Source organism: Galleria mellonella, unplaced genomic scaffold, assembly GCF_026898425.1.
Source record: "Galleria mellonella isolate WM207_F2 unplaced genomic scaffold, CSIRO_AGI_GalMel_v1 utg7813, whole genome shotgun sequence".
Classification (NCBI taxonomy): Eukaryota; Metazoa; Arthropoda; class Insecta; order Lepidoptera; family Pyralidae; genus Galleria; species Galleria mellonella.
Window position 1 is genome coordinate 26,118 of NW_026442152.1, and position 24,381 is coordinate 50,498.

The 24,381-nt window shown below is 35.0% G+C and overlaps 1 protein-coding gene across 2 annotated transcripts in view; it reads right to left on the bottom strand.

The window, feature by feature from the left end:
- LOC113520163 (putative glutathione-specific gamma-glutamylcyclotransferase 2) overlaps positions 1 to 23,195 on the bottom strand; it is a 40,448-nt gene extending 17,253 nt beyond the window's left edge. The window contains exons 1-3 of one of the 2 annotated variants that reach the window (XM_052901654.1): positions 23,071 to 23,195; positions 20,959 to 21,238; positions 13,728 to 13,763 (exon numbers count right to left, since the gene is read on the bottom strand). In XM_052901654.1, the coding sequence (XP_052757614.1) occupies positions 13,728 to 13,763; positions 20,959 to 21,189 (267 nt within the window). In that variant the 5' untranslated portion in view covers positions 21,190 to 21,238; positions 23,071 to 23,195. Of the gene's footprint in view, positions 1 to 13,727; positions 13,764 to 20,958; positions 21,373 to 23,070 lie in introns of those variants that run through there. The other variant, XM_052901653.1, reaches the window with a different exon arrangement.
- Between the last annotated feature and the right edge of the window lie 1,186 nt (positions 23,196 to 24,381).

Here is a 24,381-nt window from a genome sequence, read left to right on the forward strand (position 1 = left end):
CTAGCGGTTTATCCCGGTCGCATCCGAAATCTCATAGCTCCGGAGTCCAGGGTCCGCTGAATCGACTTACTATAATCGTAACTGGAGGTTTTGACCATCAATAACCAGCCGTTACGGCTTCACCAGCGAACGCCGAGCTCATGATCTACCAAAGTATAAGATATGCTCTGCTATAGGTATGATTTCAGAGGGGCCCCACGTTTTTATTTTAGTCTAATATGCCTAAAAGCTATTCTGCCTAGTACTAAAATATTTCTGAACTAGAAGGTCAAAATACCTACTTGTTATAGTGTGGGCTGCTTAGTTTACCTACCAAGCAAACCCTGGTGTTAGTGTTCTCTCATGAACTGCCTTTCGGCCGCTGACATGGTTCATGTTATGACAACCACTACCATCAGAGATATTAATGACCGAGATCACCTACGTAGGTTGATAGGTAAGTAACTATTTATTTATTTTGTAGTTTTCAGTGCACATAAAATAAAACCGTTTAACTTAAAAGTTTTTTTACCGATTTTTATTTATACTACTAAGGTGGGAAAGAAGCATACGGTCTGTCTGATGTTAAACGGGCTTACTGTAGCCTACGGACGTCTGTAACGCTAGGGATGCCACGAGACCTTGCCGACCCTTAAAAAACCCTAAATATGCTCTTTTTGAAGAACCCAATGCTGTAGTCCCTAGAGAAAGCTTCGGCAGGAATATATGTATTGTAAATCGTCGAATATAGAATGTTATTATTAGACAGAAAAAATATATTCACAGAGAATTGTATACTTCATATTAGAACAATGAAGGACAAGACAAATGGTAATGTCAAACAGTAATTTTAAAATTATGTCAAAGTCTATATATATATATATATTTTCAGCCATTATCAATAATAAGTTATTAGGTTCACCTCGCGTCCCCCCCCTCCTGCAAAAGTGGTTAATTTAATCAGGATTGACCAACTGACCTGCTGTCTTCCCCACTTATTACACCTCAATAGTGCCCTGTCAACATATACATATTTTTTCGATGGGTAAAAAAAAAATTTTTTTTTTACAACTTAGAATGGCGATCTAGCTGACGGCCCACCCGATGGAAAGTGGTAACCGTCGCCTATAGACATGAGCAGTATCACAGACATAACAGAGTATACTGTTTCGCCCATGATACCCCCATGCGTTGCCATTCCTGAGGACTCAGGTGTTATTCCTCTGTACCCAGTAAATTTACGCCATATCCCACCCTTCAAACCGAAACACAGCCATGCAAACACAACTGCTTCACGGTTGAAACACGAATGGGACAGAGGTACCCAAGATATCGACTTTTGTACAAAGTCTCCCTCTGGTAAAATGAAATGGTATTCTAAACACGCTAGATGATACCTCGCCTGTGCTAACGGTATACGCTGGCGGAGCACCAGTGAAGGGTGATAGATGAGAATGAAAACAGGTCAGTTAGCCCATCATGATGGATTCACAAGGAATTAACCATGATAGTTTCCAGGGGGAACCGCGGGGAGGTCGACCTGGTTGGGTATATTGCTAGCAATGGGATTCTCAGTCTATTACTAACAATCCCTTTCCCCCCGTTACAATTGCATTATTAATCATTAAAGAAACCCCTTGCATACAGTCATGATGATTTATTTATCAGCCAGTTGTACTTAATATAATTATAGCATAGTAAATTGCACGTGTTTTGTACATTGTTGTATATGTATGTATGTATATAGTATTACACGTGTTTAAAATGCAACTTATTGAGCACGTCCAAATGGCTACAGATTCCCTGCTTGAGCAGATTCCTTCCGCTGAAGTCGTGATTGTTGGCGACTTTAATGCCCACCATGCCGAATGGCTTGGTTCGCGTACAACCGACTATGCGGGAAGATCTGTTCATGACTTTGCTTTGGCTTATGGTCTGACACAGCTTGTTTCCTCGCCTACGCGAATCCCTGATGTGTTGGACCATTCACCTTCACTGCTGGACCTTCTGCTGACCACCCACCCAGACAACTATGTGATCTCCGTCGAAGCCCCGCTTGGATCGTCGGATCACTGTTTGGTGCGGAGCGAAGTGCCTCTTACGAGTCCGACTCCACCTCGTTCTACGGGTAGACGTCGCATTTGGCACTACAGGTCGGCAGATTGGGATGAGATGCGGATTTTTTTCGCATCTTTACCATGGAGGCAGGTTTGCTTCACACTGGATGATCCCGACGCCATTGCCGATTCCATTGCTGATGTGGTGCTTCAGGGAATGGAATTATTTATTAACTCTGTGGTGCCCGTCGGCGGGAAATCCCAGCCCTGGTATGGAGCCTCCTGTAGAACAGCATCTCGTCTGAAACAGGAGTGCTTCCTAACCTGGGCTAAAGGTGTGGCGTCGCGAGATCCTAACACCAGTGCTCTTAAAAAGAAGTATAACTCTGCCTCTAGGTCCTTCAAAAGAGTTATAGCCACAGCGAAGTCAGAGCATATTAGTAGAATTGGCAAGAGATTGGCTAGTTTGCCCTCTGGGACTCGAGCTTTCTGGTCTCTTGCCAAAGCTGCACAAGGGAATTTCTGTAAGTCATCTTTTCCACCTTTGCGCAGGGAGGATGACTCGTTGGCCCAGAACGCTAAAGAAAAGGCCGATCTTCTTGGATCCATCTTTGCGTCAAACTCGACATTGGATGACGGGGAGAAACCACCACCGACCATCACGTGTTGTAGGAGCTCTATGCCTGACATTAAATTCACGCATAGCTCAGTGCGTAGAGCACTTTTCTCCCTCGAAATCCATAAGTCGAGTGGGCCTGATGGTATTCCTCCAATTGTGCTTAGGACGTGCGCACCAGAGTTGGCTCCGGTTCTTACGCGTCTTTTTCGGCTTAGCTACTCATCGGGCATAGTCCCAAAGTTTTGGAAGACTGCTCTGGTGCATCCGATCCCTAAAAAGGGAGATCGCTCAGATCCAAACTATAGGCCCATAGCTATCACTTCCTTATTCTCGAAGGTTATGGAATCCATCATTAACCGTCAACTGCTCCGGTACCTAGAAGAGCACCGGCTGATCTGTGATCGCCAGTATGGCTTTCGACAGGGACGTTCGGCCGGTGATCTTTTAGCTTACTTAACACACCGATGGGCAGTGGCAATCGAGAGAAAGGGAGAGGCCTTAGCAGTTAGTCTGGATATTGCGAAGGCCTTTGATCGGGTGTGGCATAGAGCGCTGCTTTCAAAGCTACCTTCATTTGGGTTGCCTGCGAGACTGTGCATTTGGGTCGCCAGTTTTCTCAAGGAACGTAGCATTAAGGTCGTAGTCGACGGTGCATGCTCTGATTTAAAACCTTTGAATGCTGGTGTCCCGCAAGGCTGTGTACTATCTCCGACTCTGTTTCTTCTGCATATCAATGATATGTTACAGATAAGTAATATTCATTGCTATGCGGACGACAGTACAGGAGATACATTATATACCGGTCATGCAAAGATCTCGCGGGCACATACCGATGAGTGCCGGAATAGACTTGTGTCTGAAATCGAAACTTCACTCCATCAAGTTTCGATCTGGGGTGAACAAAATCTTGTCCAATTTAACCCCAAAAAGACACAAGTCTGCGCGTTTACCGCAAAAAAGACGCCGTTTGTCGTATCTCCTCACTTTCAGGGCACTTCCCTCGATAAAAAGTCAAGTCTAGGAATTCTGGGCGTTGATATATCTTGCGACGTCCAGTTTTGCGGTCATCTGGAGGAGAAGGCTAAGATAGCTTCCAAAAAGTTAGGAGTGCTCAATAGGGTGAGACGATATTTCATGCCAGAACACCGCCTGAAATTATATAAAGCCCAAGTCAGGCCGCATATGGAATACTGTTCTCACCTGTGGGCAGGAGCGCCACAGTACCAACTCCTTCCGTTAGACCGCATTCAAAGTCGGGCGGCTCGAATTATCGATAGTCAACGCCTTACTGTCCGACTTGACCCATTGAAACTGCGCAGAGATGTTGCATCTCTGTGCATCTTCTACCGAATTTATCATGGGGAGTGTTCTGAGGAATTGTTCGGATTGATACCTGCTGCTGATTTTCACCACCGTACAACCCGCCACAAACTAAAGTTTCATCCCAATCATCTGGACGAGTGGCGGTCTTCCACCGTGCGTTTTTCAAGGCACTTTCTTCCACGCACAACCATTCTTTGGAATCAACTTCCAGCAGCAGTATTTCCGAACCGATACGACAACATAACCTTCAAGAAAAAAGTATATTCCTTTTTAAAAGGCCGGCAGCACACCTGCAATGCCGCTGGTGTTGTGGGTGATCATGGGCGGCGGTAGTCACTTACCATCAGGTGAGCCGCATGCTCGTTTGCCCCCTGTGTTGTAAAAAAAAAAAAAAAAAAAAAAAAATGCGACTTAAAGACGGGCATGTGCCTTATCATACATTATTTATTTTTTATTAATTATTTTTATTAGTTATTAATTTATTAACTCTTTGATACATATTATAATACACACAAGACGGACTTAATGATAAAAGCATAAATATCCTTTAGGTAAATAATAAAAAAAAAACTGGAATACGGATTAATTTACAGTTTATATATACATATTAATAATAATATATACACTAATATATATGTTGAATATATTAAAAACTAGTCTTTACACGTGACTTCGTGTGTGTGTCCCCGTGACCGGGATAAATTGATTAAATTGTTAACCAAATATTTGCCTCTAAAGATCTCTTCCAATGAATCTTGAGATGTATATGAAAATAGCATTTAAGTAATATTTAAATAAGCTTTTTTTTTGCAACACAGGGGGCAAACGAGAATGCGGCTCACCTGATGGTAAGTGACTACCACTGTCCATGATCACCCACAACACCAAAGGCATTGCAGGTGTGTTGGTGGCCTTTTAAAAAGGAATATGCTCTTTATTTAAATAAGTTACAGGACTATGCAATTGTTTCTAAAGATGATGCGATGATGCATTGAGTCAATATCAATGATGAAGCAATCAGTAATATCTAGCGTGTTTAGAATACCAACTTTCATCTAACCTTAGCAGTTATGACGTTCTAGTTCAGTTTACTGAATCCTATTTATTGATCCAGTTTACGACTATTGCTTCTTTTTTTATACAACTTAGAATGGCAAACAAGCTGACGGCCCACCTGATGGAAAGTGGTAACCGTCGCCTATAGACTAAGCAGTACCATGGACAGAACAGAGTATACTGTTTCGCCCATGATACCCCCCATGCGTTGCCACTCCTGAGGACTCAGGTGTTATTCCTCTGTACCCTATAAATTCACTGCCATATCCCACCCTTTAAACCGAAACACAGCCATGCAGACACAACTGCTTCACGGTAGAAACACGAATGGGACAGAGGTACCCAAACAAACGATTTGTAATCTCCGTCTCTCTCTGTTACCAGTACCTTTACTACCAGTTATTGTGTCAATAGCGTTTAGAGGTAAATAACAACCCTTTAACAGTATAAAAAAAACTAGGTACATGGCCTTCTCCCAGCATTTTAGTCGCCTTTTATGATACTGACGGGAAAGGAAGGGGATGGGCTGTTCTATACCGGGACCACATGGGAAACTATTACATTATTACATAAATACTACTTCCTATTTCTGCAGTATTCGGTTCCTTAGTAATTGATTAGAAAACAAATGTGACACAGTATCTTACGTGGCATTGTATATCGCCATGCGACCTACCTACGAAAGGTGTTTTCCATGGGATTAGGGCACCATACAAAAATACTCATACATCGAGGGCATATAATGTTACTGTGTAATTAATTTATTACTTTAATTAATTACTTATATTTATACATAAGCAAGGCTCTTAAGTGGCGACTAGAGATGGGCAATCCACCTGGGTGGGTTTAAAGTCTGGTGGGTAAAAACCGGGTGTTTTGGGTTTATTGGGTTTAAACCCCATAAACACCCAAATTTTTGGGTGTTTATGATTTTGTACTTCATCATCGTCATCTCAGCCGCAAGACGTCCACTATACTGGACATAGACAATATTATTATGCAGCCTACAGAATAAAAAACTTTTAATTTGATTTTGAGTTTATTAAGAAAGAGATGAAAGTAAAATGTAAAACTACAGTCAATCACTGTCAGATTCAGAGTTATTACAAGCGATGAATTGTATAGGTTCGATAGGCTCTATTTCGTCTAAACTGTTATGTTCATTTACTTGCTCAATGAAAGCTTCTAAGGTATTTTCTTCATTAAACTGAATGTCCTCGCATTCAGCTTTATGTTTAAGATTCCAGTTATAACAAATGAATGAAATTTTTTCAGTTCTTTCAGTTGTAAGTCGATTTCTTTTGTTATTATGTATGTAGCCTTGGATACTAAAGGAACGCTCAGTGGCTGCCGAAGTACAGGGAGCTGATAGAATACGAATCGCTACTTTGCTTAACTCAGTGGAACCACAAATACCTTTCCACCATATTAGGGGCTCAATGCTATCTAATGAGCTCCATACAAATCCTCTGGCCCAAAAGTTTTCTTTAGCTTTATAACACGCCAAATCTGCCATTACATTTGACAAACTTAAGTGTTGGCTTAAATTGTAGATAAACTCCATACCCTTAAGTTCTTCCTCTTGAGTAAGTTCGACTCCTAGAGTCCTGGGGTCTAGAATATATGCTGCAAAATGTATTGGCCTCATTGCCATATTGCATCTTGAAGATACTGATGTTAGAATCTGCTGTTTGCTTTCTTCGCTCAATGTCGAAATCTCATTTAATGCAAAACGTATCTTAGCTTGTACATCTCTAAATGTAATGTATGTGCGATGCAAACGATTCTGGTCGCTCTCTAAGTAAAATATGCTTTCAGTGACTGGTTCCAAAATACTTATACATTCCCCTGTCTTCGTCCAGAAATCATCACTTAGAATTAAATCTTTAATATCTCTTGAAATTACCACATCTTCTCTAACTGTTAATATTTGCAAAGCTATCTTATTTGCTTTCAAACTTTTTAACGAAGTAACATGACTTCCCCATCTTGTAGCACAAGGCAATTTTAGTGTTTGTGTAGAATCTTCACCCTGCCTTGATTTTATCAACAAGGAACTTAATCGTTGACTCCTTTTAACAGTTTTTATTATATTTATGGCTTGCATAATAAACACAGTTACTTCTTGTATCTTTACAATATCTTGGCACAACAAGTTAAGGATATGTGCACAGCAACCGAGAGGAACAACATGTGGATATTTGAGTTTTGTTAATTCGAATGCCTTTTGTATATTTCTAGCGTTATCGTCAATAAGTACAAGAAACTTATTTGCTCCATACACTTTCATTACTTTTTCAACTTCTTGGCTAAGGTATTCACTAGTGTGAGGATTACTTTCTGTATTCAAACTTTTAACGTATGCAGGTTGAGGTTTTGATATAAGAAAGTTTATTATTCCTTCATTTCTTAAATTAGACCAGCCATCGCACTGAAGGTGTAAGTAACTACAAGCATTTAGTTCCTCATTTAACTCAAAACGCATTTCTCTATATATTTTATCTAAGTATTTTGTCGCTAAAGCTTTACGTGAAGGTATTTTAAATTTTGGTTGCAATTTTTCGAAAAATTGTATCCATAAAGGATGTTGCACCATCGATAATGGCGTCCCTGTTACAAATATAGCTCTCGCTAATTCTGTTTTTATATGATCATCGGTGTCTTGAAACTCAGCATTTATTGTAGTGTTAGCAGACGACGAGGGGCTTATAAAAGAATCATTTGTCTCTATCTCTGACAGTCCAGACATTTTGGTTTTGGACGAGCTATCTTTTATAAGTTTCATAGAGTCTTTTAATGTTTCTGGAGATTTTGGACAAGTGATAAGATGTTGAAGCATTTTGGCAGCATTACTGAATTTGTAGACCTTATTACAAAGCTTGCAAGAAACAGACTTGTTTGGTAAAGTACGGTAGTGCTCCCATATGCGTAAATCTTTAGGTCTCCCCATTGAACCTAAAAAAATGAACGATGATTAGTTGGTCTGACGAAAATTCAACAATAGAGTGCCTATTTTTTTACAATGATTATTTCTTGTTATTTACAATAAATTTATTAAAAAAATAATAAAATAAATACAAAAAACCTTTGTAAAATTACATCTCCTCGGAGGATTAAACGCAGACGCTAGTTTATTATCGTATTGTTCTGTATTTTTCTCAGCAACTTCTTTAATTCGATTAGGTACTTACGCATATTATGTTAAAAATAAATATCTAGTACACATCTTAGGCTATCCACCATTATTATCCAATGACGACTCTCAGCTAACTATGCACTATCATCCAAAATAAACGTGTATGGAAAATTTTATCCCAGTCGGTTGAGGATTGAGGATAATTGCATCAACATACGAACATACCTACATACTTTTATTTACATAACGCAAGCTAAATAAAAGCTTGTAATAATACATCTAATTTTAAGTTAAAATTGTTAAGTGATCATGATATAATTGTATCATTCAAAAATCCACTTACCTTTAATTATTTCTTGTTAAGTATAAATATTATTTCAAATCTGCTCCCTTAATATGCACTTTTTTACTGCTTTTCCTACCTAACACGTTACCAGGAAGTCACGTTACCAGAGTCAGAGTAATAGTGAACACGTTTGACAGTGATTGTCGTCGCCTCATATTCAGCGTCGACGAATAGGGGAATCCCCAGTCATAATGTATTGCATGCGTGGCGGTCTTACTTCAAATCCATAAACAAAGAGATAATTACAGAACTCGATACTAGATGGCGCTGTTTTTGTTTGAAGAAAGTTTGCGGGCTAAAATACATAGAATTTCATCAATGACTTCCACAAAGAACAACATTTCTGTTTTTTCTAAGTCCGTATCTCTTCCGTATATTTCATAAGATATAAGCTTGGGCTACATTGTTATGCAACGTGATTTTGTCGCTGTCTTGCTAGCAGGGTTGACAGATATACGATTTAAATCGTACTCATACTATTATTTGTCTATTTTTTAATGTACGATCGTAAAGATTATGATCGTAATTCGCACAAAAACATACGACTTTTTGGTTACCTGGCAACATTTTTATTATGAAACGAACATGCTCACATCATCAGTCACATGCAACAATTTATTGGGGATTTCCCTTCACATCTGGCAGTCCTGCTTGCTAGAATATAGGTAAGTCAGCCACAGTTACTGACGATCGATATTTAAAGGGTATTGTTTTTGTGCTAAATATTTCATAAAAACGTTATTTAATACTTTGTGGATTATTAATTTAGTTGATAATCACTGGAAGTAAAATGGATGCTAATTTGAGAGATCAAGATCTTCGTATAAAACAGTTAATAAAAGAAAATCTACGTAAGTACTCTTTTTATACCTAGGTAGGTAAGGTATAATAAACACAAAAGGTACTTAGATCGCGTGTGTTCGAAGCATTTATTCTAATAAATTTAATTTAAAATTGTAGAAAGAAAAAAATGTCTGCCAAGCCGTAGCCGAAGCCGATCTCCAAATATATTTGGCGATAGTGAGACCCAGTGTCCAGATGATTTACCCAGCGTCGTCGCAACAAAGAAAAAAAACGAGGATAAAGTAAAAGAAAATTTACTGAAAGAAGAAACAAACTGTTCTAAATGCTTAATTTATGGAGAAGAGGATAAAAGAAATGAGTATTTCGGACTGTTAGTGGCTCAAGAATTTAAATATATACGGCCATGTGTGCGAACGAGGTGTTATGAAGAAATTTTAAAGTATCTACGGGAAGCAAAAGGCCAACATGTTGATCAACTGCAACATGAAAACACTGAAAATTAATTACTTTCATTTTATTATATATAGATTTTTAAAATTTCCTGAAATATTATTAGTTAACGTTTTATTTAATATTGTAGAATTGATCAATACAATTTATAAAAATAATTTATTGGTATTACTTACATATTTTCAAAAAAATACGTAAAAACCTATTTTTTTGGGTGATTATGGGAGTTTATGGGTGTTTATTGGGTTTTTACCAAAGCACCGGGTTTAAACCCGGTGCTTTGCCCATCTGTAGTGGCGACCTGTACATATACGTCAGCTCGTTGCCATTTTAAGTTTTATAAAAAAAATGTTTGAAAATAGGTGATAATGGAATGGTAACAATATGAGGTGATAGGTAAAGATTAAACAGGTTAGTTGGACCATAGAAATGAATTCATAAAGAATTAACCAAGATGGTTTCCAAGGTGAACCGCGTAAAGGTCGATGTGTAGTGCTAGCAATGGGGCTTAATGATGGCTTAAATTTATTGTCCTGTTTAATACTTCTGTCCTACTTGTGTTTCTGCCATGACACAGATATGTATGGTATATGGTAGTGAAAGTATAGGGTACAGAGGCAGATCTTCGTCTTCAGAAATTACAATGAATGAGGGGTATCATTGGCGACACAGTATACTATGTTATGTCCATGGTACTATTCACGTCTATAGATGACGGTTACCACTTTTCATCAGGTGGGCCGTCAATTTGATTGTCATTCAAAGTTGCATAAAAAAAAATATGCGGAACCTCAAAAACAATAAGGACCTTAACGAATTACCGATTATGACGAAACAATCGATTACTTGTCGTTCTCGATTCCGACATCCGAATTACAACTCGTTCACCAATATAATTTCATCATTCGCATTGTAATAATTACTTTGTCATTTCTCAATCATTTGTGACTTCGGCGTCCTTTATTTCATCAGTTGGTTGACTTGAGTTTAATCAATTTTAACTATGACCATAGATTCTTATTGGTATAATGAATTTGCCGCTTTTATCACATCCTCAATATCTAGGTACAGACTAAGTTTTTTTTTATTATAAAAATTTCAAATAGACATATGGCTAGCCTTATGAAAAGAGGTTATAGTAACGTTTATATTTATAAAACACGTGCGTCAGACACGATCCCATGGAAAACATCTTTCGTAGGTAGGTCACATAGCCAATAATTATTTATTTCATTATTATTTATATTTTTATTATTTTTAATGCGTGAAAACACATTTTATTTATTAAATAATTAAATATAGATAAGTTAAGATACATTATGTGCGTAAGTATATATACTTACGCACACTACGTGTGATTTACCTTGATCTATTTAGTATATTAATGTATTTATGTTTATGTATTATTATTTATATTATATATGTATGTTAAGCATTTTGTTTGATTCCTTTTTGTATTTACTGTGTCTGACTGGCGCCATCTACCGTTCTCTCTGTACTTATCCATTATTTACGTCAGGTTGTCTGTAAGAGATAGCTTTTAGCGATAAGGCCGCCTTTTGTACGAGGTCTGTCCGGAAAGTTCGTATAAAAGTGTTCTGGAATGCGAGAAAGAGGAGTGGGGAGGCCAGGTAAGCGCAGGACCCCTTCCTTATGTCCCTAACAATGCTTCAGTTCTGGTCTGACCGCCGTGCGGTGCGAACTGGCTTGTCACGCCATCTGTGAAGTTACCTCTTAACGAAACCCCGTCGGCATGGAGCCCGCTTCCGTTGAAGAGCAGCGCGTCGTAATCAAGTTTCTCTCGAAACTCGGCAAGAATGGCCGTGAAATTTTTGCCGATCTCAGAACAGTTTATGGGGATGATGATGTGAAGGAACCAACCGTCCACAAGTGGCTAAAAAGATTCAGAGAGGGCCGAGAAAGCGTTCAAGATGACCCACGTTCAGGACGTCCTTCCACTTCACATTCCGACGAATTCGTCCCTCCAGGCCAGACAGTTGATGGAAAATTCTACGTCGATGTGCTCAGACGCCTCAAAGCTCGTATGGCACGAGTTCGTCCAGAATTGGCGCGATTGGATTCTTCACCACGACAATGCCCCTGCCCACACCTCTCTTGTTGTCCGTGAGTTTTTGAGTAAAAATTCCATTACGGTGACCGAACACCCCCCCTATTCGCCGGATTTGGCCCCGTGTGACTTCTTCTTGTTCCCAAAAACCAAATTGGTACTTCGGGGGCGGCATTTGGGGGACATAAATGAGATAAAAAAAGCTACGACGGGGCATCTGAGAAACCTACAACCAGAGGACTTTCAAGGAGCCTTCTCACAGTGGAAACGGCGTTGGCACAAGTGCATTATGTCACAGGGGGAGTACTTTGAAGGGGATAAAATTGATTTACCTGAATAATTGTAAAATAAAATTTTTAAAAAACTTTTATACGTACTTTCCGGACAAACCTCGTATATGCACATTCTGTATAAATACTCCTTGAATCATCTCTATTGCGCACAAATAAAGAGTTATTATTTTTATTATCAACACTGATAAAAAAAATGAGTCAACTAATTTGACAATTAGCTAACAAAAAGTTGACCCGTTTTTGGGACTCGATGCTCTTTTTTTTTATTTATACAACTTAGAATGGCAAACAAGCTAACGGTTCACCTGATGGAAAGTGGTAACCGTCGCCTATAGACATGAGCAGTACCGTGGACATAACAGAGTATACTGTTTCGCCCATGATACCCCCCATGCGTTGCCATTCCTGTGGACTCAGGTGTTATTCCTCTGTACCCAGTAAATTCACGCCATATCCCACCCTTCAAACCGAAACACAGCCATGCAAACACTACTGCTTCACGGTAGAAACACGAATGGGACAGAGGTACCCAAGCAATCGACTTTTGTACAAAGTCTCCCCCTGGTAATCTAAAGTATCTACGTAATCTAAAGTAAAATGTTATGACATACGTAACATACATATTATGATCTGTCCAGTGTGAGAGATGGCTATGACCAGTTAAAACATTGTTTTCATTACTGTGTTCACGATAACCTTAGAACTATCACAAATACATGTAGTTGTTAAGGAAAATGATAAAATATTATTAACCTGTATATTATAGATCAGATTGGATTTCTAGGAACACAAGTGTGAAAAACCACTTACAATTTGGTGCAGGTAATTATATCCAGAGGGAGACTTTGTACAAAAGTCGATTGCTTGGGTATCTCTGTCCCATTCGTGTTTCAACCGTGAAACAGTTGTATTTGCATGGTTGGTTTCGGTTTGAAGGGTGGGATATGGCGTGAAATTACTGGGTATAGTGGAATAACACTTGAGTCCTCAGGAATGGCACTGCATGGGGGGGTATCATGGGCGAAACAGTATACTCTGTTATGTCCATGGTACTGATCATGTCAATAGGCGACGGTTACCACTTTACATCAGGTGGACCGTCAGCTTGTTTGCTATTCTAAGTTGTATAAAAAAAAAGATAAAAAAAAGACTTTTTGCCTGAAAGTTTAGAACTGACGGAGTTATGAGGTAACAAGCATAAAAATACGAAAAAATATGTTACCTTTTTTTATGTATTTTGCTTTTCTTGTATATGTTGTATTGTTTTATTTTATTTCTCTTTTTAAGTATGTACCAATATCTAATGTTATTTGTGTGTTATAAGTGATGTAAATAAAATATATATCTATCTATCTTAATATACAATCTAAATGAAAACCTCTTTATTTGAAGTCGGTTAAAATATAGGCCAAATCCTTCTCTTATACTACAACAGTGGGTTTTACTGTTAACAAAAAATAATATAAAAAAAAAAAATAGAAAAGTCATTATACTAACATATGACGACCTAATGCATGATATACAAATATGACCTCAAACATTCGCAAACATGAAATAACGTTAAATTATATACTAAACGCTAATATAGGTACTCACTTCCTCGTCTTCCACCAAAGTCGCTACTCGGCCCGGCTGAAACAAAAGACGGTTTGGTTAAACAAATTGAATTCACAATTACATATTTTGTACTAAAACTGACTTCTGATTTCATGGTTTCTTTTTAAGTTTACAATTACTAAAAATATAATATTCTCATGACTATAATCCCTAACGGGGTCGTGAAGGGGGAAAGGGATTGTTAGTAATGGGGTAATCACTGACCCATTGCCAGCAACACACCCTTTATACCGATCAGTTAGACTCCAGTCATAGGTCAGTTAGAATATATTACTAGCAATATCAGGTTGACCTCCACGCGGTTCCCCCTGGAAACCATCGTGGTTAATTCTAGCGGAATTCGTCACGATGGGTTAACTGACCTGCTTTCATCATCACCTATCATCCCTCACTGGTGCTCTGCCAGCGTATACCGATCGCGCAGGCGGGGTTACCATTCTATTATCACCCATTAAAAAAAAAACGGGGTCGTAAATAGCATTTGTCGACTGTTACCGTTGTGACGGGCGTTACTAAGTAACAACTGACATTTCCATACTTTACGCAGTGTCAACAACCCCGCCTCAAATTCCTCGCTCATTCTTCTTCCTTTTACTCCAAATCCTTTATTGTGCAGGTAGTTCGCCTGTAGACTCACTACCTGCTTCTATTCGGTGCGCTCAAACTCTCACTAGCTTCAAAAGCACTGTTAAATCCTACTACCTCTACTTTTAGTACTATTTTCCTATGTTCTCTCTATATTGGCCTCTATCATTCTCTCCTGTTGTATGTGTACCATTAAATATGTGTATTTTTATGTGTATATATATATATATATATATATATATATATATATATATATATATATATATATATATATATATATATATATATATATATATATATATATATATATATATATATATATATATATATATATATATATATATATAGTATCTATGTAAATAATAGTGCATCTATCTTTCTTTTCATCATCATGTCTTTTTCCCAAATTTCTCTACCCAAAGGTTGTCTGAAAGAGATTTCACAGCGATAAGACCGTCTCTTGTGTCACTTCGCATTAATATTTACTGTAATTAGATAGTTAGATACTCTTTATTGTTTCTTCCAAAAGATTACAGTAGTAAACTTGTTATAAATATAAACAATTACAAGAAATGATCACAATGAGAAAACAATGGGCGACCTTATCGCTAAGAGCGATCTCTTCCAGGCAACCTTTGGATGGAGAGGAATAATTATATTAGTTTTTTTATGCAACTTAGAATGGCAAACTGACGGTCCACCTGATGGAAAGTGGTAACCGTCGCCAATAGACATGAGCAGTACTATGGACATAAAAGAGTAAGTATACTGTTTCACCCATGACACCGCCCATGCGTTGCCATTCTTGAGTACTTAGTTGTTATTCCTCTGTACCCAGTAAATTTATTTGCCATATCCCACCCTTCAAACCAAAACACATCCATGAAAATAAATAAATTAATAAAATAAACTTTCTTCATTTCGCCGAGCATCTCCTCCATCACAGGAGGGTTCGTGAGAAATTAAAATTGACCAGATTCGAACACTAATTAGTAACACTACAATACTATTAATTATACTATGTTATTCATAAAATAGATAACACGCACACTCGTACACGCACGCCCCCACGCATGCACGCACGCCCTGACACGTGATACAATTTTTTCAATCCTTGCATTTAATTATTAAAACTTTGATATGTATCTACAAATAAATTTAACCTGTAAAAAGCGAAGGCGAGTCGCTAATTTCGAATAAAATGTGACAGCAAAAAAAAGGTAATATACCAATGTAATAAATACTCATTTTGTATCTACGCATAAACGCCAACTACGCAGAAGCGTAAACTATTTCGTCTGGGTTGAATGCTCTGATAGAAATAGAAATAAGGTTATACGGTTATATCGAGGACTATTTGTGCATGTAACCATTTGTCCAGATGTATTTATAATTAATCGCAAGAAATTCCTTTGTATTCACGCTCAATGATCATTATAATCCGTTTTTTATGCAACTTAGAATGACAAACAAGCTGATGATCCACCTGATGTTAAGCGATAACCGTCGCCTATAGACATGAGCAGTACCATGGACATTACAGAGTATACTATTTCGCCCATGATACCCCCATTCGTTGCCATTCTTGAGGAGTTAGGTGTTATTCCTCTGTACACTGTAAATTCACAGCCTATATATCCTTCAAACCGAAACACAATTGCTTCACGGTAGAAACACGAATGGGACAAAGGTGCTCAAACAAAAGACTTTTGTACAAAATCTCCCTCTGGTAAAATATATAATCTTTGATTATAAAGATAGAGTATCTCCATACAAATGCTTCGAGAAAAGCGGGTCAACTTTTTCATACAATTTTGCGTGATAAATAGTTATGAGTGTTCCCTTTATAACTTCTATAGTTATTTTATTGAATAATTAAATATAGATACGTCAAAACATATTGTATGCGCAAGTATATAGAAAAATAACAAATAAAAACGAGTCAGCTAATTTGACAATTAGGTGACCAAGTGTTGACCCGTTTTTGAGGCTTGATGCTCTATATAATCTAAGTATATAATGGTAATAATATAATATATGTAATGATAATTTAAACGATATAAAATTGAATATTAATTTTATTTTTCGCCTTTTTGTAAAATGTAAATATTTGCATGTCTACATCGCTCAAGGCAATTAAACAGGTGCCAAAATAGTACCACGTGACTGTTGTTATTATTTTAAAGTCTGCTTATTGCAAATAAAAAACTAATTAATAATTTAAATGCTCTTTATATAAAATGAACCTAAACTAGTTCTTTGGGTGAATGACCTAATACAAATAGAAATAAAAGTAGAAGAGATTTGAATACGTTTAATAATTACCGACTATTTGAACACTTGAATGTTTGTTTAGAATATTTCTTTGAATCGATGGCAATTTGTGTGAAATAATGTTGTATCGTATTGTACCAGCCTTTAACTGTTCACTACTGGGGGGAAAGGGATTGTTAGCAATGAAGTTTGACAGCCTCATTGCTAAAAATATGCCCTATTAGGTCGACCTCCACGTGATTCCCCCTGGAAACCATCGTGAACAATTCTTGTTGAGTTCGTCGCGGTGGGTTAACTGACCTGCTTCATCCTCACCTATCATTCTTCACTGGTGCCCCGCCGGTGTATACCGTTAGCGCGAGTGGGGTTACCATTCCATTATCACCCATTAAAAAAAAACTGTTCACTACTGAACATAACCCCCCCATAAGGGGGGGGGGTTACTCATAGTTGCCACGCTTGGAAGGCGGGTTGGCAACTGCAGTTTGGCTGAAATAATTTACTCACAATTAAGTACCATTTGTCTTAAAGGAATTCAAGATGTTTTTTTATAAAAGTATAAACATAACTATGTGTTAAAATTAGTACGGCGGGGGGGGGGGGGGGGGGGGGGTTAAATGTAACTAAACTGTACTGGTATCAATATCAATAGGATCGCCCAGTAACTACGTGCAAGCAAGTAGACGGTACTTTTTCGATGTTACTTTAAAAAGAACAGAGTTGGCCAAGCAAGCTTCCCTCTCTCTTGCTTCAATGCAATACTGCTCAATGATATTTTGAGCTGGTATTGTATGTATTTGTCTCCAACATGCTGGAGTTTTGTCGGATGACCACAGGGTGTTTGTGTTCAGAGATTTTGTGTTATTTCTAGTTAATCTATATTATTATTTCTAGTTATTTTTTTTTATATTATTCTTTTTATTTATGTGTATTGTTCTATTTTTATATATGTTGTTGTACTTATGCTTTCCTGGGTGAGCGTATTGGAAGATTGTAAAGCTCATCCGGTTGATGTAATAAATAAATTTCATTGAAAAAAGTTAGTTGTGTTTGTGCCTGTTTGTTTTAATTTAATGATGACTTTTTTTTTATTTTTTATGCTAATCGACGATACATATATATAATGTAAAAATTTTGTTATGTAGTTTATGTAATATTTATTAATGTGATTGCTGCGCCCTTCCAGGGTTCATGTTTGATTCTATACTTTTAGTAAATTAAGACCAATATTGTTACAACATGTAATAGCAATAAATAAATGAATGAACGAATGAATGAATGAAATAACTGTGAGGAAATTTAAAAATTAAGGAAGTATTTATTGTTCAAAGTATTTAATGCCCTGCATTTTTTTTTTTTAAATAACGCGATTACTTTGTAAATTCTGAACCGAATTAGATAATTAATTTTGCAATCAAAAAATTTTTTTATGCAATTTAGAATAGCAGAGAAGTTGACGACCTACCTAATGGAAAGTGGTAAACGTCGCCTATAGACATGAACAGCACCATGGACATAACAGAGTATACTGTGTTGCCCATGACACTCTTTATTCTTGCAATTCCTGTGAACTAAAGTGTTATGCTTCTGTATCATGTAATTTCACTGACATAGTCCACCTTTAAACCGAAACCTTACACAGCCGTGTGAACACAACTGCTTCAAGGTAGAAACATACAAAGAATATGAATGGTATAGAGGTACCCAAACAGAGGACTTTCGTACAGTGTCGCTCTGGTAAAGTGTAATTTCCTATTGGTTCTAAATTAAATTTGTCATAAATTAAGCCTGTTTTTTTATCGTTAAGTTTATAACTTGTACAGTTTATGTACAAGTTATAAACTTGTACAGTTTACGAAAAAATAATATATTAAATGTAAGCAAAGATTAATCGGAAAGTGCATCAGCCTTGATACAATGCCAACGAGATATGGCTAAGGTCGAAGATTCGATTTTTAACTACCTACCTACCTATATTTACTCAATGGAGGAAATAAGCTGCGTTTATTACTCGTGACGCCATCTAGTGTCGAGACTTTCTAGGCTACATTCATTTTCACTATATATGTATATCATTGGATGATTAAATATGAGCACAAAGTTCGATTATGCATTTTATTTTTAGTATCTTTTTTTAGTCTCTAATTTTGTTTATTGTAGTCCCGGCGTAGAATAGGCCACCCCTTCCTTTCCCGTGGGTGTCGTAAGAGGTGAATAAGGGAGGGCGAGTGATGGGCAGCAGCATTCCTCTTAAAACATCTCCAAAGCCTAACTGCGGATGCCAAATATGGCAACTACTGGCGAAACCCTCTAAGGAAAGGATTATGTTTAGCAGTGGACAGTTAATGACTGATATGATGATGGTGATGAAATGTGTTTATAGGTTTTTTTGTAACACTAAACAGTAAAGAAATTAAACTAAAGATTATGTGACAGTAGGTAAAGCATCATATTAATTTTATTTAATTAATATAATAAAATTGCAACTAGAAAATGTCTGTACACTTTGTTCTGGCTTCATTCAAAAGCTACTGCATCAAATTGGATGCCGTTTTTACAGTTGCATCTCTGAAGGTTTAACTTAAAATCTAATGTATGTTTCATCTTATATGCAACCAAAATGTGGTACATTTTTTGTGTTCCTACATCTGAAATCCACAGATACAAAGTAGTGGACAAAAGCTTGTAGTATGTATAGTAAAGTTTATATTTGTATATGTGGAAATACACTCGTTCTAGATAATAGAGAGATGCGAGTTTGAATCTCATTGGATCAAACTGACAAAAGGTGTAACCTTGTATTTAGAATCAATTAATTCATTTAATTACTGTTGAAAGTTTTCGTAGACAGTACAGTTCTAAGGTCAACCATGTCAATCTTGGATCTAATGTTAATCTAGATGCCCTTTAGAATAGATGATACAAATACAGTGCACTCACTAGGCTGTGAAGCAGTCCATAGATGCATGAAAGTCCCGCCTGTGCACAGTGTGGGTGTCTGCATTATGTTTGTTTGCATGATTAATGGAATGATAAGACAGATTCTACTCAGAACTCCTGTCCTCACCGCTGGACAATGCACACAACAAAATCTTGTAGTTACTTAATTGTTGTAACAAATAAATGATAATAAAACAGATCAGTAATTGGCATTTCATGATATATAGACGAAACGTTAATTGCTGAATCAGTAGATAGTTTATTGATGATCAATTAACCATTTGCACACTTATGTAGTTGGAAAAGTTTGATTTCATTAATGGATCTTATTGATTATTGTTAAAAATTATTATAAATCATTCTTTTACTCATCTACTAATGTATGGTTCAAAATATTAGTATATTTGATGATTTTTATATATAAAAACAGTTTTTTGTTTCCAAAAATTAAAAACATACATAATCTCAATATAAGATATAAAAATAGATTAAATTTACCATATTTCAGAATGTTAAATAAAAAACTTTTTTATATGGCAGTAAAAATATATAATAAACTACCCCTAGAAATAAAAATGAAAGCAAACTAAATAAATTCAATAAAAAAATAAAATACTATCATTTTGAAAAATAAGAATATAGGAATATTTAATATGGATAAAAGATAACTAGGATTATAATAAATAAATTACATAAATATTGGGAATTGTTATTATTATTGTATATTAATTAACACAATTTTTTTTTATTGTGTTAAATTGTATAACCATACACATCATATTTGCAATGTCCCTTCAAAGGATACTAAGTTAGCTCTAATGTAATATATATATATATATATATATATATATATATATATATATATATATATATATATATATATATATATATATATATGTAAAAACCACTTATTTGCAATAAATTATTTATTTTAAAAAATCTCATCAGAGAATATTTTTTGTTACATTTTATTCTATCATTTAAAGAAAAAGAAAATAAATATTTTATAATAGTATTTATAATGTTAATTATTCTTTTGTGTTTACTCTCATTGTAAAAACATAAGTAATTTTTGTAGAATGTTATAAGTTTATTTTACAATAAATATTTTTGGATATATGATGATCTCATTATTATTAATACTGAAAATACTAAAAAAAAACTGGCATATTAATAGAAAAAAAAAACAATATAAACAAATACTATGTATAATGACATAAATGGACTATTTTCTCATTTAATTTCAATGATTTTCTATTTGCCAAAAATATGCTCCGTCACCAGTTTTAAGGATGATTGCGCAGTGGGTACCCTTATTAAAAACTTGGTGACAAAATACCTTTCATCTGCTTACATTACATTTGAGACAAACAAGCAATATTATACAAAAAAATATTCAAAATTCACTCACCTGCGATTCAGTGCCTCGATGTGTAGTATTCCCTTGGTAGAACCTCCTGGAGAAACCCTTCACGTAACCAGTGACGGCTTGCTGATATTCAAATCCTGGATTCCAGCACAATGAGCCGTAACCAAAAATCCAAAGTGCCTTCTTACAAGCCACCGCATTGTCGTTTTGCTCCTGCGATATTTGCTTCGAATCTTCTCCAGTTTGTTCTACTAATTCTGCACGGTTCTCCATCTTCAATGAAGAATTCTGAGCTTTCACCGAATCGCCTATTTTCGCGACACTGCGGTTTGAAATAATATACTTAGTGAAAGTGGGAGTGTGCCGCGTTCAAATGGACTTATCACAGATATTTTGTTCACTTTATTATTCTACTTGTGTCTCATTGTCGGTAATTGGTATACGCGAACACTATAAACTAACCATTAGGAACGAAATAAATTCAATAAACTAATATCCATCATGCCGCTCGATTGACAACTGCCCGTTTGACAGATCATTTCTTTACAAAAACCTTTCGTTCCAAATGTTATTCATAGTTACTTGATAATAAACTCTAAATTTATAACCTTTAAGTTTACAGTTCTATATTAATACAGTTACATGCTTGGCGGTATATTTTAGTGACGTTCTGTTTCAAGCAAATTCTTCTTCTAATAATAAATTCATTTTTTAATTATTTAAGAAGTCTTAATATTTTTTTTTAAGTTTAATAATAATAAGAAAGTATCTTAAACCTGTATATTATAGGATCGGTAGTTATATTTATGATTACTAAATAAATCATATTTAATTAGGAATGTCGTATCTTAGAGTTTATTTTATGTGAAATGGAACTTTTTAAAAGATGACCAATAGCAAGATGGTGTCAAGGTTAACGTTTTTAACGACGCTCATTGGTGAATTGTACTCTAGGTGAGAATGATGCAATTTTTGAAAATCTTTCCATCTTTCCAGCCTCCAGGCATTCCTTTGTATTGATAAAGGGAAAGGTGACATTGTAGTCTCGTTTTTTTTATCGGTATTTATAATTTTATTATAGAATTACAATAAAATGTTAAGCAAAATAATAAGTATAAAAATGTTAAGTACTTAGGTATTTAGATTATATTTAGCTGATGTTTTGTGAATCATTATTATATCAAAATATTGAAATCTGAAAACCTGTGCTCATAATCAATAGACTACTAATCCAATAGGTTTATTTAAGTATTTATTATTTGATATAATTAGGTACTTTATTACAATTAAGTATAATAAATTTATCTTGTTTCCTTTTAATAAAAAATACTTTACGAGTTGTTAATGATGGAGATTATTAGCATTAATTAATTAATTAATTATAGTATATAAATTAGAATATGTAAATATAACATAAAATAGTTAAATTATAAAAATTACACTGCAAGTACATTTCAATTTGCTATCATAGCTTTTTCAAAATAATCTATTAAAAATACTGAAAATTCATCATTATTTTTTTTTTTTAAATTAAGAGATAATTAACTTTTTATTTATGGACGCTTCTTAAATTATTATTTATATATATATATATATATATATATATATATATATATATATATATATATATATATATATATATATATATATATATATATATATATATATATAATATTATATTTTAATGATTATTAATATACCACAGAACATAGTGTAAATAACAAACAGAAAAAATACTAATAAACAAATAATTATTAAATAATAAATTACTTAAACTATAATATTTATTTAATAGTTTTTTTTATATTAAGATAATTATACCTTTATTTATAAACCGTTATAAGACGAAAACCTTACAAAGTGCCTGCTTGAAAATTATAAGCAAAAGTTTATTGACGGTTAAAGTTTATTTATAGCAAAACATACTTACCTGTCATATAAAATATATACTTCAATATTTATAATTTGACATCTCTATTAGTATTTAATATAATTTATATATTTATTATATTTTTTTTACTATAATTTATATATTTATAGTAATGATAATTTAATATATAAGTATAATAATTTATACAAATAATGTATAACTTTGTTGTCAAAGACGGTTATAAATTAATTTATTTAAGTGAACATCTTGAATTTAATACTTACACTAATATTCAACTAATTAGAGTTTATGAGAAATATTTAATATATTGTTTATTTAAAATTATTATATCTTTGTACTAACACAGTCGGTGTTGAAATAAATCAAGTGTTCCGAAGGGGGTCCGTTTAAATACTCTGAAAGTGATGCAGCCGGGAATCCTATTCGGGCTTGAGTTTGCTTTCAGAGATCCGCAGTCGAATCGGAAAAACCCCAGAGCGAAGTGGGAACGAAACGTCATAGGAGTAGTAACGTAAATCTATATGTGTACAACGTATGGAAACCCCGGTTTGTTTACCGCGTTTACCACCTAGAGATTTGCTAAATGCAAGATGCGGTTTTCAGTGACGTCTTGTTTCGTGAGGAAGCTATTAATTGTTACATAGGTACTAATAATTCATCCGTGTGACAGGCGTATATTGATACATCATAATCATTTCAGACATAGGCCTCCCATAGCCAAAGGACATAGGTTCTAACAAAATTTAGAATAAATAAAAACATTTTAAATAAATAGAATAATAATAAGTATTTATTTAACTTTTTATTGCATCAAAAAACATGAAAATAAACAATAACATAAAAAAATTACTGATTATGTAAAAAATAATGTTCATAAAATTGAAATGTGTTTGGATTATTAAGATTTGTGATCAAAGATTTAATTAAGGAATCGACCTAAAAACCCCCAGTGTTGGGCATTGAGCTGTCACCGCTAGGGAGCCTATCAAGAAAAAAGAACCATCGAAATCGGTTCGGAATTGGCGTTCACGTGAAATACACACAAAGGAATTAAGAACTGTCTCCTTTTTAGGCGACATCAATAAAAGGGAAGCTTTTATTTTGTTTCTTTTTTTGTTTATTTTATTTAATAAAAATTACTTTATGGACTATGGAATTCGTATACTCTACTGGATAGACTTCTTAGAATACTTTGTAATATGTATTTATTTATTTAAACTTTAATGCACTATTATATAAGTAAGTATACATATGTCGGACTTAACACCTAATGGCGTTCTCTACCAGTCAACTATGAGGTGAGCGGAAAATTAAGCAAGCGGTACATTTATTATTAAAATATGTATAAATATAGTTACTATATTATTACATAAATATTTACGTTTATTTTCTATGCTAATGTAGTTATAAAAACTACTCAACCGATTTTAAAAATTCTTTCGCAAAATAAATAAGATTATTTATTTATTTATTTTACACTTTATTGCATAATATATAAGGTAGTAAATACAGTGAATAGTAATGAAAAGTGACACAAAAGGTGGCTTTTATCGTCAAGCAATCTCTTCCAGACA